Source organism: Chinchilla lanigera, unplaced genomic scaffold (assembly GCF_000276665.1).
Source record: "Chinchilla lanigera isolate Chin_1 unplaced genomic scaffold, ChiLan1.0 scaffold00012, whole genome shotgun sequence".
Lineage (NCBI taxonomy): Eukaryota > Metazoa > Chordata > Mammalia > Rodentia > Chinchillidae > Chinchilla > Chinchilla lanigera.
This window is the reverse complement of record NW_004955413.1, coordinates 5,947,562-5,963,797: the sequence shown is the minus strand read 5'-3', so window position 1 is coordinate 5,963,797 and position 16,236 is coordinate 5,947,562. Positions and strand designations below refer to the sequence as shown.

The 16,236-nt window shown below is 35.5% G+C and overlaps 1 protein-coding gene across 5 annotated transcripts in view; it reads left to right on the top strand.

Annotated features, from left to right (window-relative positions):
* Positions 1 to 16,236, top strand: part of LOC102021328 (alpha-2-macroglobulin-like) — a 110,679-nt gene that overhangs the window by 32,233 nt on the left and 62,210 nt on the right. For all 5 annotated transcript variants that reach the window (XR_260065.2, XM_013511451.1, XM_005378888.2 and 2 more), the window contains 6 exons: positions 3,206 to 3,226; positions 3,513 to 3,681; positions 4,056 to 4,140; positions 14,538 to 14,670; positions 15,557 to 15,674; positions 15,818 to 15,927. Coding sequence is in view for 4 of the 5 variants with exons in the window: in XM_013511451.1 (XP_013366905.1) it covers positions 3,206 to 3,226; positions 3,513 to 3,681; positions 4,056 to 4,140; positions 14,538 to 14,670; positions 15,557 to 15,674; positions 15,818 to 15,927 (636 nt within the window). In the remaining variant the exon portion in view is untranslated. The remainder of the gene's footprint in view (positions 1 to 3,205; positions 3,227 to 3,512; positions 3,682 to 4,055; positions 4,141 to 14,537; positions 14,671 to 15,556; positions 15,675 to 15,817; positions 15,928 to 16,236) is intronic.

Below are 16,236 nucleotides of genomic sequence, written 5' to 3'. Positions count from 1 at the left end.
TAATCATTGTGACTAACTTAACAAGTACTTATACTCAAAGCCATGACCCATCAAATATTGACATTTCCCCATGTTTGCATCATTTTTTGGTAGAAATACATTAAAGAAAAATGTGAAATTCCCCGTGCCCTTCTTTTAACATTACTCATCCTTACTTTAGTGTTTATAAATACTGTGCATGCTTTCACCTCTTACTAAATGTTCTGTTTGTAGAACATATATGTATATAGCATATGCATATTCATATGTGTGTATATTTAATATATATATGACATAGAATTTGGCTTTTTTTTTTTTTGGTACCAGGAATCAAATTCATGACCTTGCACTTGCCAGGCAGGTGCTGTGCTGCTGAGCTATAACCCTGACCCTAAAATTTGGCATTTTTAAGCTATCTCTGGCATTGTTTTGCAAGTTTTTCAAATTTTTACAGATAGTACTAAAATACCTATCATTGTATAACTTGCTTTTTCATTTATATTATTCTTTTAAAACTTAGGTCATTTTGTGTTTTTCTAGTTTAATTCACTTTATTTACCACTGTGTAGTTCTTCACTATAGGACTACATCACAAATTACTCATTCTGCTGTTGGTAGACAATTCCATTGTCTTCAGTGTTTGGTTATTCTAACCATGTTGCACTAACCATTTTTCACCATGCCTCTTTCCACAGCTATAAGAGAAAATCCCTAGACTGTGCAATTACTATAATAGTCTCTGGATAGAGGGGTGAACTCCTTTGATTTTGGCAGAGTTTTTCTGATAGCCCTCTGCAGCACTTGTTCTGAAGTGAGCTCCTACTTCTCTACTATCTGATCTACAAATTAGTAGTCTATTTATTTTAATTTTGAGAATTTCATTTGCATCTAATGTTATCTTAATGTTCTACCTGTCATCCCTCTACCAACTAGTGGATTTATCTTTTTGTATGTTTTCTTCTGTGTATTTTCCTGTTTATCTCCTTTCTCATTTATTGGCCTCTTTGTCTTTTCCTTACTACTGGTTATATGGTTGCAAATCTGTCTTTCTAGTCTGTGGCTTAACTCGTTATGGAGAGTTTTACTGTACAGAATTTTTTGACTCGGTTGCATTTATTAGTCTTTTCTTTTGTACTTTGTGCTGCTTCGCGTCTTCTTAAGAAAGCTTTTCCTAATCTAACAAAGGTACTTTACTAGATTATTTTTTAATATTTGCATAATTTTGTATTTCACATTTAGGGCCTTAACTGAAATTGACTCTTATAAGAAATAAAATAGGGGTCCCATTTTATTTTATTCTTTGTAGAATTTCTTTATAGCAAAGACCATGAGGAGCCATTTATTGGATAGTTTCTCCTATCCTATTAATCTGCTATATAATTCTATTCAAATTCTTTATATTTATACTTACGTGGGTCATTCTCTGGACCATATATTCTGTTCTTATCTGCTTCTGTAATCCTGTGGTCTTACTACACTGGTCCTTATAACACTGATCCACTCTAGTCTTCAGTTCAGAGCTTAGGATATACTGCTTTCCAGCCTGACAATTGAAATTCTGTACCGTAACTTTGTCCCAGACCCACCAATTGGCAAATAGTCTTCTGAGCATACTTTGAAAAACAAAGGGCTACCAACAATTCTGGGAGCCATAAGATATTTGAATTGTAGCTCTCACCCTAAGAACATATAATTTTGTCACTCTTGATTTCCTGACTTGTAAAAGTGTAGAATCAGTATTCCTATTCAGTAGATGGCTGTAAATAATTAATGTTAGCAAATTCTCTCTGAGGAAAGAGAAAAAACACTTCAGTTATTGTTAAAATATTTTATCTTGTACTATTGTTAACATTCATTGATTTCCAAAAATAGATTAATTCAATAACCTGTGAATTTTTATGTGTAGATTTTGTGTGGTGGGACAGAAGGGTTCTGTACTTAATTATTTGATCTTTAATCAGCTGGTTCATTGAAAAACCATGATTCAAGGAATAAAATGAGAAGACAGCTTTTTTGTTACGGTTTTTTGAAATTTAATCATCATTGTCTCTGGATGAGTGTTCTGGTAATCCCATGCCATTTCTGGTCATTCTCGGGTAATGCTATTTAACATTGCAGCATCTGTCATTAATACCATTTGTCAGTCTAAACCCCAAACTTCATGTAAAACAAATCCTTTCATTCTTTTTAAAAACTAGACTGATTTGCAGTTGGCAGGCCAGACAAAAGAGTTTCCCTGATTCGCCTTCATCCTCAGCCTTATGCAACTATCCTGTCCTCACCCTGACTTTGGTGCCCAAAATTCAGAGGTCCACATCTACCTATCTCTTCTTCCCCTCCCTCAAAATATGTTTGCTTCTCTATACAGCCCAATTCCAGTATAATCTAAAATGATATTTTGCTGGCTTTCTCTCCCTTATGGTCTTTATCTGGTCTATGGGAAATAGTCAAGACTTCTTTGTTTACAAAACCTTTGAAGATACAGCCCAATCTCAAGGCAGAAGTAATTCTTCATTGCTTTTCATCTGGAGGAGCTAGTTACTATTTCTTGTCTTTTATTTTAGGGTAGGAGTTAGGTGCTTGTTCAGTCTGTTCAACTAAGTGCTCACAGAAATTCTTTTTTTTTTTGAGATAGGATCTCACTATAAAGAGTTCAGGCTCTTTGAATTCACTTTGGAGCCCAGGCTGACCTTGAACTTGCAGTGATTCTCCTGCCCCAGCTTCCTTAGTAACACTGGGATTACAGGTGTGGGTCATCAGGCCTGGCTCACAGAATCCTTTTTGAATTCATTAGACTTTGAGAGAAAGTTGTTGCCTGTCTTAGGATAAGCAGATGTACTAGTTTGCCCAATGCGGTCCCAGTTTATGAATGCTGTCTAGAAATAATTGTAATTATCACACATGTTACTCACAAAAAGTTTCCTGATTTGTGCAATAAATTATATAAGCATTCTACTCTCATGGCTAGGAATGGACCTCAGCATTGGAGAAATCCTCAATTTTCATTCCTTCTTACTTTTTAAATCATCAATATGGTGTGAGTTCTCCACCTAGTCCTTGACTTCTACTTACAGCTTTTCTTAGGTTACAGTTATCTTTATCATCTGACATTAATTTCATTGCATTTTGGCTGAAAGTCCCATTGTAATGTCTGGTTCTTTAAGTCTATTTGGGTTGGTGTGTCTGTGAGATTTTTGTACTAACATATTGTTTCTTCTTGTTTTAGTTTCCTCTGGTTTATATTGAGGTAAGAAACTTAAAGCATTTCATTTTCAAAGGAAATCAGTATATTAAATATAAATTGATGTTTGGAAAGTCATGACACTATTCCAAGGATAATAGAGATTAAAAGGAGACTATATCTGAAATTTTTCCACATTCCAGACAACTGGTTTGTTATATCCCACACTCGTATTTCTTTCTGTCCAAGTGAAATTATTAGAAACTTCCCAAATGATTGACTAATACAGCAGTCTTCCTATATGTATTATAGCCTCTAATTCTTTATTTTCTTATATCATCTTATTCTGTAGGACCCTAGAACAAATCGAATTATGCAATGGCGGGATATTACGTCAGAGAATGGAATTAAACAGTTGTCCTTCAGCCTATCATCAGAGCCCATTCAGGGCTTGTACAAGATCGTGGTACTAAAACAATCAGGAGCAAAGACAGAACACTCCTTCACTGTGGAAGAATATGGTACGGTTTTGGAAGACTGGGAAGAAAAACTGGATGTTATAGCATCTGGCTAGCACAGCGTGAATCCACTTGAAGGCATTTACTGTGGGGTTTCAACTAACTCTGTGCGGTACTTTCATCCATGAACACAGAATTTCATAAAAGTGTAGAATTTTTGAAAGGAAATTACTTCCCCAAATTTGTTATTTTTTCTTGTTTAAGTGGAAGCTCCTACGATTTGTTAGGATTAATATAACATCACCACTCATTTTAATAGCTTTGTATGGTGTTACCCTAAAATTATAAAGTCACCATTTCTGAGCACTGATTTTTCATTTAACCCACCACAAAAATATCTTGCCCACATGTTTCATTTCTGTGATCTCTTTCAACAGTGCTTCCCAAATTTGAGGTGCAAGTAAAGTGTCCAAAGACGGTCACACTCCTGGATCAAGAAGTGAATGTTACAGTGTGTGGAATGTGAGTTAATTTTACTTTCTTTCTCTACAAATTAAAATGTTCCCAAACTTTTAGAATTTTCAAAAGTTTGTTACAAGTATATGTTTATAATGCACAATACTTAAAGAATTGGTGCATACACATGCCAGACTTTGGTCATTTTTATTTCCTCTTCCACCATGCTTCACTCTACACAGAGTGTACCTTCCTGGTTCCTACCATCTCTTCTTTATTTTGCTTTTTAAATCATTTCTACATTGGGTCTCTCTATTATCAAAACTATGCAATCTCCTATATTTGATGTATTTCACTTAGTATTATTATAATCTCAAAATCCATCAATTTTTCTTCTTTAAGACTGAGTACTACTCAATTTTGTATAGATACTATGTTTTCTTTACCAATTAATCTTTTCATGGGCATATAGGCCAGTTCCATAGTTTAGTTATTATTGTGATTTGTGCTGATATAAACATGATTATGCATGTATCATTGTATAAGATGTCTTTAACTCTTTTGGGAAGACACCAAGAAGAGAAATAGCCCAGTCAAATAGAATTTCTGTTTTTAATTTTTTGAGGAATCACTATACTGATTTTCATAGTGGCTGTACGACTTTGCAGTCCTACCAACAATGTGGAAGAGTTCTTTTTACCCTACAGCCTAGCCATCATTTGCTTTTTGAGATCTTAATGATAAACATTCTGACTAAAGTAAAATGGAATCTCACTATTATTTTGATTTGCATTTTTCTAATTGCCAAATATGTTGAACATTTTTTTTCATGCACTTTTGGCTATTTGTACTTCTTTTTAGTAAAAGGCAAAAGATTTATATGATCTGAAGAGAAACCAGAGTATGTACTTCTTTTTAGAAATGTCTATTCATTTCAGTTGTCCATTTTTGATTGGGTCTTTTATTTTTTAATCTCAGTACACATTCCAGATATTAGTCTTCTGTCCAAGGAGTCGCTGGCAAAGATTTATTTACCCCATTCTGTAGATTGTCTCTTCAAACTCTTGATTGTTTTTTCTTTCTTTTTTTTTTGCTTTGTAGAAGCTTTTGAACTTGGTATAACATCATTTGTTATTACTTGGTATTATTTTTTGTGCAATTGGTTTCTGTTCAGGAAGTCCTTGTTTATGCTTATGTCTTCCTCTCCATTTTATATATTCATCAGTTGATGGGCATTTTGGCTGTTCCCAAAATTTAGGTATTACAAACAGTGTTGCTATAAACATGGGTGTGCAATATAGCTGTGGAATGACGTTTTTAATTCTTTCAGGAAGATACTAAGAAGGAGAACACTGCGTCAAATGGAACCTCTACTGCTAGTATTTTGAGGAATCTCCACACTCATTTCCACAGTAATTGCACCAGTCTATACTCCCAGAAACAGGGAAAAAAGGTTCTTTTTTCCCCCACAGTGTCTCCAGCATTTGTTGTTGGTCCATTTCTTGATGGTAGCCATTCTTTCTGGAGTGAGATGGAATCTCAGGGTTATTTTAATTTGCGTCTCTCAAATGACCAGTGATATTGAACATTTTTTCATATATTTATTTGCTGTTTCTACCTCACCTGAAAAGTGTCTATTCATTTCAGATGCCCATTATTGGGTCTTTAAATTTGGGGGGTCAGATTTTTTTGAGTTCTTTATATCTTCTACATAGTAGTCCTTTATCTGAGGAACAGCTGGCAAAAAATATTTCCCACATTGTGAGTTGTTCGTTTACTCTGTTAGCGGTAGCTCTTGCTGTGTGAAAGCCTTTTAATGAGATAAGATCCCAGTTGTTGATTCTTTGTGAGAGTTATTGTGCAATTGGAGTTTGGTTAATGAAGTCCTTGCCTACGCCTATGTCTTCAAAAGTTCTACCTATTCTGTCTTCCAGCAGAATTAGTGTTTCTGTTTTAATATTTATATCTTTGATCCAGTTCAATTTTAGTTTAGTGCCTGGTGAAAGATATGGGTCTAGTTTTAATCTTTGGCATATGGAAATCCAGTTTCTCCAGCACCATTTATCGAAGAGCCTGCCTTTCTTCCAGTGAATGTGTTTGGCACCTTTGTCAAAGATAAAGTGGCTATCTCTAGAGTTGTTGCTTCATCTTCTAATCTGTTCCATTGATCCTCTGGTCTGTTTTTGCCTGTACCATGCTGTTTTATTACAGTAGTCTTGTAGCATAACTTCAGGTCAGGATTGTGATGGCCCTTGCTTTTCCTTTGTTTGCCCAGAATTGCCTTTGCTATTTTAGGTTTCTTCTGGTTCCAAGTGAATTTTAGGATTGTTTTTTCTAGTTCTGTGAGATATGCTGTTGGGATTTTGATAAGATTTGCATTAAATCTGAGCAACAACTTTGGAAGTATTGCCATTTTCACTATATTTGTTCTTCCTACCAAAGAGCAAGGGATATTTTTCCATTTTCTGATATCCTCTTCAATGTCCTTGAAAAAGAGTAATTTTCAATGTAGTGGTCTTTTACTTCCTTCATTGAATTGATTTTTGTATTGCATGTTTTGGTTGCTATTGTGAAAGGTGTTGTTTGTATAATTTGTCTCTCAAAGTTTGTTATTCATGTAGAGGGAGGCTATTGATTTTTGAGTGTTGACTTTGTATCCAAATATCATACTGAATTTGGTTATTGCATCTAGAAGTCTTTTGGTGATGCTTTTGGAGTCTTCTATGTAGAGTATCATGTCATCCACAAATAATGATAATTTAACTTCTTCCTTTCCTGTTCTTATCCTTTTTATTTCTTTCTCTTGTCTAATTGCTCTGGCTAATGTTTCTAGAAATGTGCTTGCTTCAGGAGCACATATACTAATATTTCTAGAACTATATTGAATAAGAGTGGTGACAGTGAACATCCTTGTCATTTTCCCTGATTTTAATATAAAAGCTTTCATTTTTTGTCCATTTAGTGTGGTGCTGGCTGTTTGTTTGTCATAGATGGTTTTTATTAGATTGCAATAAAGAAGATCTATTTCAATTTTCTGCAAAGTTTTTATCCTGAATGGGTGTTGGACTTTGTCAAAAGTTTTTTGTGCATTTATTGAGATGATCATATGTTTTTTGTCTTACGCTCTGTAAATATGTTGTATTACATTTATTGATTTGTGTATGTTGAACCATCCCTGCATTGCTGGGATGAATCCGACTTGGTCATGGTGTGTAGTCTTCTTGATGATTTCAGGCGTTCTCTTTGCCAGAAACTTATTGAGGACTTTTGGACCTATGTTCATTAAGAAGATGGGTCTGTAGCTCTCTTTATTTGCTTAGATCTTTCTCTGGTTTTGTTATCAGGGTAATGCTTGCTTTCAGAAATATATTTGGGAGAATTGCTTCCCTTTAATTTCATTAAAGAGTTTGAGAAGTAGCATCATTGAGTCTTCTCTAAATTTCTTGTAGAATTCAGCCATGAATCCACCAGGGCCTGGACTTTTCATGTTGATATGTCTTCAATTTCACTGACTGATATTGGTTTACTTAGTATTTTTATATCTTCTTTATTAAGCTTTGGTAATTCATACATATCTAGGAATTTGCCCATTTCTTTTGTGTTTTCTATCTTATTAGAGTACAGGCTCTTGAAGTAGATATTGATATGGATTTCTATAGGATCTGTTGTGATTTCACCCTTTTCATTCCTAATTTCTTGGATTTGGGTCTTTTCTTTCCTTTTTTGGGGATAAGATTGTGTAAGGCTTTGTCGATTTCATTTAATCTTTCAAAAAATCAACTTTTCAGTGCATTGATTCTTTGTATTGTTTTATTTGTCTCCATTTCATTAATTTCTGCTCTGATCTTTATAATTTCCTCCCTCATACAAACTTTGGACTTGGCTTGCTTTTCTTTTTCTAGAATCTTGAAATTCAATATTCACTTTTTTATTTCAGCTCTCTTTATTTTCCTGGTATGGGTATTCATTGCTATAAATTTCCCTCTTAGTACTGCTTTCTTTGTGTCCCATAAATTCAAGTATGTTGTATTGACATTATTGATGAATTGTTGAAACTGTGTTATTTCTTCCTTTATTTCTGTGACCTATTGATTGTTCAGGAGGATATTATTAAATTTCCATGTATTTATGAAGTTCTTTTGGTTTCTTTTACCATTGATTTTCAATTTCATTGCACTATGGTCTCATAATATGCATGATATAATTTCAGTTCCTCTGCATTTACTTCAGCATGTTCTGTGAGCTCATATGTGGTTTATTTTGGAGAACATCCCATGTGCAGCTGAGAAGAATGTGCAGTTTTGATGCTGTAGTATGGAATACTCTGTAGACACCTACTAAACCCATTTGTTCAAAAGTTTGGCTCAGTTATAATATTTCATTGTTGATTTTTTTTGTCTAGTTGATCTATTTGTGACACTGAGGTTTTGAGGTCCACCATTAAAATTGCATTAGTGCTTATTTGGTTTTTCATGTCCATTAACATTTGTTTTATATATTTGGGTACATTGCTACTTTGTGCATATATATTTATACTTATTATCCCCTGCTTTTGGATTGTTCCATTTACAATGATACAGTGAACTTCTTCGTCTCTCTTAATCAGTCTTGCCTTGAAATCTACTTTGTCTGCAAATAGAATAGCTACCCCTCCCTTTTTCTGGGTTCCTGACATGTAGAGTATCATTTTCCATTCTTTGACTTTTAGTATATGCATTTCTTTTTAATTTAAATGTGTTTCTTATATACAGCATATTTTTGGATCTTTTTTTTGATCTATTCTGTCAGTCTGGTTTTTTTTTGATTGATTCACAAACTGAGACCATTAACATTGATAGTTATAACTACTATGTATTGATTTGTTCTTGTCATGTTATTTTCCTATTGTTGGTGGCCCATTTTATTTTCCACTGTTTAACTGCTTCCTTGCCTAGTGAATTCATTCTTTTGGGGTTCATGGAGTTGTAATTCTTGTTATCTCTTTCTAAAATGTCCTTCAGAACATTTTGGAGTGCTGGCTTTGTGTTTATGAACTTCCTCAGGTGTTCTTTGTCATGGAAGTATCTTATTTCTCCATCAATTTTGAAAGATAATTTTATGGGTTACATCAATCTGAGTTGGAGGTTATTGGAGGTTATTTTCTTTTAGAGCTTGAAATACTTCATTCCAAACTTTCCTGACTTGAAGGTTTGTGTTGAGAAGTCTGCCATGATTCTGATGGACTTTCCTTTATAGCTGATTTGTTTCTTTTCTCTAATACCTTTTAATATTCTATTCTTGTGCTGAATTTCTGGAATCTTGACCGTTACATGCCTTGGTGTAGATTTTTTGATCATGGCTAATTGGAATTCTAAATCCATCACTCACTGTATGTTAAATTCTTTTACCCTGCTTAGGAAGTTTTCTGCCATGACTTTGTGAACAGGCTTTTTAATGTCATTTGCACTGTATCCTGCTTTTTAATCGACTCTGATAAATCTTGTTATTCTTCTTTGCATCATCTGGCAGCTGCTGGATTGATTTTTTTATGATCCTTTGTTATCTTTAAGAATCTTCCCTTTCATGATCACTAACCACAATCCTGTCTTCAGTATTTGAGATTCTGTCATCAGATTGGCTCATTCTGCTGAGTGTATTTTCAATGAAATTTTTAATCACTTGGATATATGTTTGAATATATTTCATGGATATATATTCCATTTCTTTGGAATATATATTTCATCATATATATGGATATGTATTCCATATATTCCAACAGAAATGGAATATATTCCATTTCTTTTTTATGTTTGGTGTCCATGATTTCCATCATTTTCCTAAGGATTTCAATTTTTTTTTGTCAGTATCTGCTCTAGAGTCCCTAAGTATGTCTTTCATTATGGTCACTGTCTCTGTAGCTATCTGGGAAATTATTTCTGATTTGATTTTTTTCTAGAGCCTCATTCATCTGCTTTGTTACTTCCAATATTATAGCTTTACAACTTTCAGGTGTGTGTTTTTTGGATTGTTCCACTTCATTGCCCCCTGTGTGAGCTGAAGTCTGGATTTACATTTTGTTTGAATGTCTTCTCATTTTCTATTTTTTAAAGTGTAATTCCTGGTTTGATGCTTGTAAATTGCCTAAGGCAACTAGATTTATTGCTAGTATTTAGACTCCTTGGGAATGACTACTTCTCAGAAGTGTCTTCCACATATAGCTGGCTTTTGGGTTTTGAGTCTGTTGCAAAATTCTACCTCTTCAATTTATTGGAAATGAGAAGTTGCTCCCTACTTGGCCTAGTCCCTGTTTGTTTCTCACTGACCTATAGTATTTTTTATGACCCTTTGGCAATCTTATTCTTGGTGTACCAAGAAAAACAACTGGTTAGAACAATTATGTCATCTTGATTAAAGTGGTACAATCAGCAATAAAAATAGTGTCAAACACAGCCTAGAAAATGACAAGTAACTATTAATTTGAAGTAATTTTGAAGTATCTATTAATTTGCCACCTTTAACTGCATGAACTAGATTTTTGGTTTTATTTTTTTATAATATATAGCAAACCAGAAAATTGTATGTAGTAAATAAGTCTTCAGTGTGGCAGTTTTACCCTCAGGGGAGAAAATTTAAAAGAGGTTTATTGGATATCAGGTTAATTAACCCTAAGTTATTGCAGGCTGATCAGGCCTACAATCTTCCAAGCAGTAGACAGTGAAGGCTTAAATAAATGAGACAATGGAAATGATTTCAGGGCTCTTAGGAGGGACTAACTTTCTTACAGCTTCAATATTCTCTGAGTTTAGCCAAAGACTTCCCTGGGAAGCCCACATTTATTTGGTTTTTAAACAAGGGAGGAGGATACTCAAGAAAATGAAGGAATCTTGCAGGACCTTGGGAGAATTTTCCCAAGTAGTAAATTATGTCAATCAGGAGAACTACCTTATCTTTAGGTTGGTATTTATTGTAGGAGTGTAGAGCCTGCAGCTGCAGTCTTCTTGTAGTTAACTGGGGTTGGAGCCAAATGTCCTCAGCTGTAGCCTTATCTTGTCTTTTGAGGTGTCACAGCTTCACAAGCCAATATAGGCCTCAGCAGTGACCAGTGACTCACAGAGGTTTACTTACTATGAGTTTACTGTCTATCTTTAGACAAGGTACCTAAGCTTCAGAAAACTCATAAATAAACATGGAAAGCCTTATTAAATCCAGCTCAGAGCCACTTTGTAGTGGTCTCCAACAGAGGTTAGGGAGAAGACAGAGACATAAAAGAAAAGGAAGAGATTGAAAGCAAGGCTGGAGGACAAGGGAAGAGTGCACAAACTTTGGGAACCTGATGAAGAAGACTGGAGGGAAAGAGAGAAGAGAGACATAAACATTAGAACAGAAGAGCAACAACAGCAAAAACTAGAAACTATATTCTCACTTATATAAGAAGAAGATCAAGCAATCAAGAAACAAAACAAAACACATAAAAAAGAAAGAAAGAAAGTAAGTAAGATGTTCACTTCAAAGCATGTCTCTGGTGCCACTGGTAGCCAACATGGGCAGACAGAGTCTAGATCTGAATTGATTAAGCCAAGCAAGCCAGCTATAGATTTATGGTGGGGTAGTGTATAATCCCAAAGAACCTGCACCTGAAGAGAAGGTCCAGCCCTGAGGCTGGAACCATCAAGCCTGCAGCAGTTCCTGCTCCTCCTGCCAGATTGAACTCGCCTCCCTGATGGCTTGAAGTTGGCTTCCTATTCCCCTGCTGGCTTGAACTTGGGTCCCTGACCCAAAAACTGGGAGCTGCTTGATGGGACCAGCAGTTGCTCTGAGTTCCAAGCTCACATGGCCCCTCTCCAAGATGGCTCCTGGCCAATTCCCTCTCCTGGGGGACATCTAAGTGCAAACAACTCACCAGCCACTGCAAACCAGTCCTTCCACTTCTCTGTTCCACTGACATGTTTTTCCATGGAGGCCTCTGGGGTTGCCAGTAGTCATTGTGCATCTGCAAGTTTGAGCTGCCCCTCCCACTCAGTGAGTCTAGGCTGAGGATGAAAGTTCTGCCTGCCACCTTCTTCTCTTTCATTGAAGTCTCCCTCTTTGCTCTCCCGATGGGCTTCAATTCTTGCTTCAGATCCTTCCTGGTTCACAGAGACCCAGTTCCCTCCTTCTTCTCCTCATGTTTTATATTCTAGTGTCTGGACACCACATCTCAGGGAGGCTCTTTATCTGCTGCTCACCACTCTTCCATATTCCAGCAGTTTTCTCTTATTCTTGAGGCTTGACTTTATAAGATACATGATGTTTTTTCTCTAATAGCTTTTAGTATTCTCCATGTGCTTTCTGTGATTTTTTTTGTCTTTTTTTTGAGACAGGGTCTCACTAAGCAGTTCAGTCTGGCCTTCAGCTCACTTTGTAGCCCAGGCTGGCCTCAAACTTGCAATGATCTTCCTGCCTCAGCCTCCTGAGTGCTGGGATTACAGGTGTGTGCCACCATGCCCGGCCCTTTCTGTGATTTTTGACATGCTGTGTCATGGAGAATTTCTTTTTTTGTCATGTCTATTTGAGATTGTATATGCCTTGTTTACCTTGCAATTAAAATCTTTCCCTGAATTTGGGAATTTTTCTTTTATGATTTTAGTGAGTGAATTTTTATATCTTTGTGTCATTTTCTAATCTTTCCTTAGCTCTTTTAATTCTTAGGCTGAGGTTTTTTTGAGTCATCTAGCAGCTGTTGGATTCAGTTTTCATGGTGTCTTGTCATTTTTAAGGCATTACTGCATGCATGAGGTAATTTATCAACCTTGTCTTCTAGTTCTGACACTCTCTCTTCACACTGGTCAGCTCTGCTGTGCATATTTTCAATAGAATTTTCTTTTGATATTCTGATTTCTACTTGATTCATTTTCATGATCACTAGTTTTTTAGTACAGTGGTTCTTTATGTTTCTTATTCTTAGTCTGTCTACTTCAATCAGCTTTTTGTGTCTTCTTAACAATCACTGAACATTTTATTAATTTAATCTTTTCCTGTTTACTTACATCCTTCTGAGCTTGCTAATATCTTTTGGATTTGCGTGTTTCTTCTTTGATATTTTCAAGTTTTTTTTAAAAAAACATTTGGTGTTTTAGTTCTTTGCCTGTGAATTCCTGTACTTTAATGCTCACGATTGTGGGGAACTTGGGGGATCACTTTTGGAGGTATCTTTTTGCCTTGTTTTCTCATGTTTCTATTGTTTTTCTGCTGGAGAATCAGTTAGGATAGAAAAATACTGTGCTACTGTAGATATATCTTTAGTAAATGTACATTTCCGTGTGATGTGACCATGACTTTGTCATATTTTTGTATTTATACACCTCTACAGCCTACTTAACATAAATTTAAAATGTCTTACAAGGTGCATCATTGTACCACCATAAAAATATGCAAATACCTAAGCTATCCCTCCTTGTAAAACTTTCTGTTCATAGCAGTCTTTTTTATGCCCCCTCAATTGTAATTACTACTTTATATCTATTAAATAAGAACATCCATTATATCTCTTGGAATGATAAAACCAGTTAGAGTAATTCTAATAATGACAGAGCTTTAAAAGTGATGAAATGAATGATCTTAGGCAACAATCAGTTTCACCCTCTGGAAAAGTAAAATACACTTGTCCCAACATGTAAAGGTATTCAGGAAACAAATGTGGCATTATGCTGACTCGTCATTCTGTTGGATCAGAACATAAATCTCAGAGGTCACAGTTCTTGGTCCAAGTATAGCACCTGTCCCTAAGTCACTTTAACTATAAGCATATTACTATCTTGTTTTGATCTTTCATTTCTATATCAGGAAAGCATGGATATTGGTCTACATAATTACAAATTGCTATTAGTGTTCACAAATGGAAACCCAAAACAGCACTAGAAGAGTTAACAACTTGTCTCTCTAAAGAGCAAATACAAGAGACACTGCTTCAGCCTCCAATTCTGTTCTAAGATATTTCATCTATGATTCTGAGAGGAATAAATTGAAGGACCAGAAAAGAGAAATAATAGATTAAAGGAGAAAGACTGAGCGGGTTTTAATGAACGTTTCTGTCTATTGAGCCTCACTTTGAATTAACATGAACTGTGTTCCAATAAGACTCAAAGACACTGACAACTGTTAAAAGCTAAATTTCCTGAGTTAAAATCTTGGCTCTACCACTTACCAGTTGAGCAGCCTTATTGGGATACATAACCTCAGTGTGTACCTCATTTTCCAGAACTCCAAAATGGGGTAAGTAATGTAATTTCTCTCTTGAGGTCATAAAAAGGATGAAATTTCTTCATATATGTAAAGTACTTAGAAAAAAATTTGCTTACAGTCATTTACTATAGATACCATTATTATTATGGAACTACGTGGAGTAAATCTGTGTGACTCATGTGTAGTATGGAATATGGATAAGAATAAAATGGGTCTCTATTTTTGGAAAAACTCCTGGTTCCTGTGAATTTTTCTTGTGACAGATACACCTATGGGAAGCCTGTCCTAGGACATGTAAAATTAAATATATGCCCCAGAGCTCTTTTCAAGACTTATTTTGGATTTCAGTATCTTTATTTCTCTGGTGGAGACTCATGTGAGGAAATCAGTCAACAGGTGAGTGAAAACTGTTCAGAGGCTTATTAATATCCAAAAGAAACTCTAAAGTGCAAATGTAGAAAGAATGTCTGGAAGGAAATGCACACCAAGTCATCAAAAGATGGTAGTTCAAGGGCTGGGGTCACAGCTCAGTGGTAGAGCATTGGTCTAGCATACACAAGGTCCTGGGTTTTATTCCCAGCATTGCCAAAAAGAAAGAGGAGAAGACCCATGGTAGTTCCACACCCTACTATTATTGAAGGGAGGCTTCCAGGATATAGAACTAAATTTGTCCATTATATTAGTCAAAAGTATGAAATAATGGTGTTTGTCACAATTTATTTTATTTTTTAATTAGTGCCATGGATTGAATCTAGGGCCTCCAACATGAGAGGGAAGCACTCTATCAGTTTCTAGTCTATGGTGATTCTTTTAAATAATAGCAAAGAACTCTAAAGTTCTTATGACATAGTAGTCAATATTTTAGTATATGTATTAATATATTTAATCTACACAAATCGCTATATGGATGATTTGTCTTTTTTGAGACAGGTTCTCACTATGTATTCTAGGCTTGCCTTGAACTTACTATGTAGACCAGGCTGGCCTTGAACTTGCAGTGATTCTCCTGCCACAGTCTCCCAAGTGCTGAGATTATAGGCATGAGCCAACTTTCCCTATATAGATAAGAAAACAGAGGCATAGGGATACTACTCATGATGTGCTCAACACCATGTCACACAGTAGCTAAGTTTTAAAGCTGACCTCAATGATCAGAACCAGAATACTAGGTTGTATAGTTCTAAGCAGCTGGTCATCTCCAAAGAGGGCCTCACAGGTTAGTTTGGATTGACCATTTATGTGATCAATATGTCATGCTGATTGTGTATTTATCACTTATCAGCTGGACAGCCAAGGCTGCATCATACGACCAGTAAGAACCTCTAGGGACTTCATAGACTGGAACACGATTCATGCTATTAATCTTCAAGTGAATGCCATAATTACAGAAGAGGGGACAGGTATGTGGGCAAGATAAAATCATGGAAAAAACCCACTGTGAACACTGATAACTCTTTCTCATCAAGAGGGTAGGGTGAATTAGGTAGAAAAATAATTTTAAAGCCAGTGATTCTTCTTCATTCTTTTCGAATGTCTTTCTCAGGGTTGGAATTCACTGGAACTGGGACAACTGATGTTAGGAAAACCAGAACCAATCTCGTACCTGTGAAACAAGATTTACACTTCAGACCAGGGATTCCATTTGTTGTGCAGGTAAAGTACTTCATGATTCACAGGTATTTAAACTGTCCTGTAACATCAGAACAATGCAAACCTTTCTGCTCAGGATGGGACTTGGTCACAATTAATGATAAGGGTGTGGTGTAGCTCAGTGGCAGAGCAAATTCTTAGCATGTACTTTACCTCACATTATCGGTAAATAAATATTAAAAATTATCTGTTGCTTCTTAACACCAAATCATATAATCATATGTAGCAGATTTTTTTTATTTAAAAATGTTGCTCATTAAAAAATGACATCTCAAAACATTAATATGTTTTGGAGAGCCAGTGTTCCAGGAG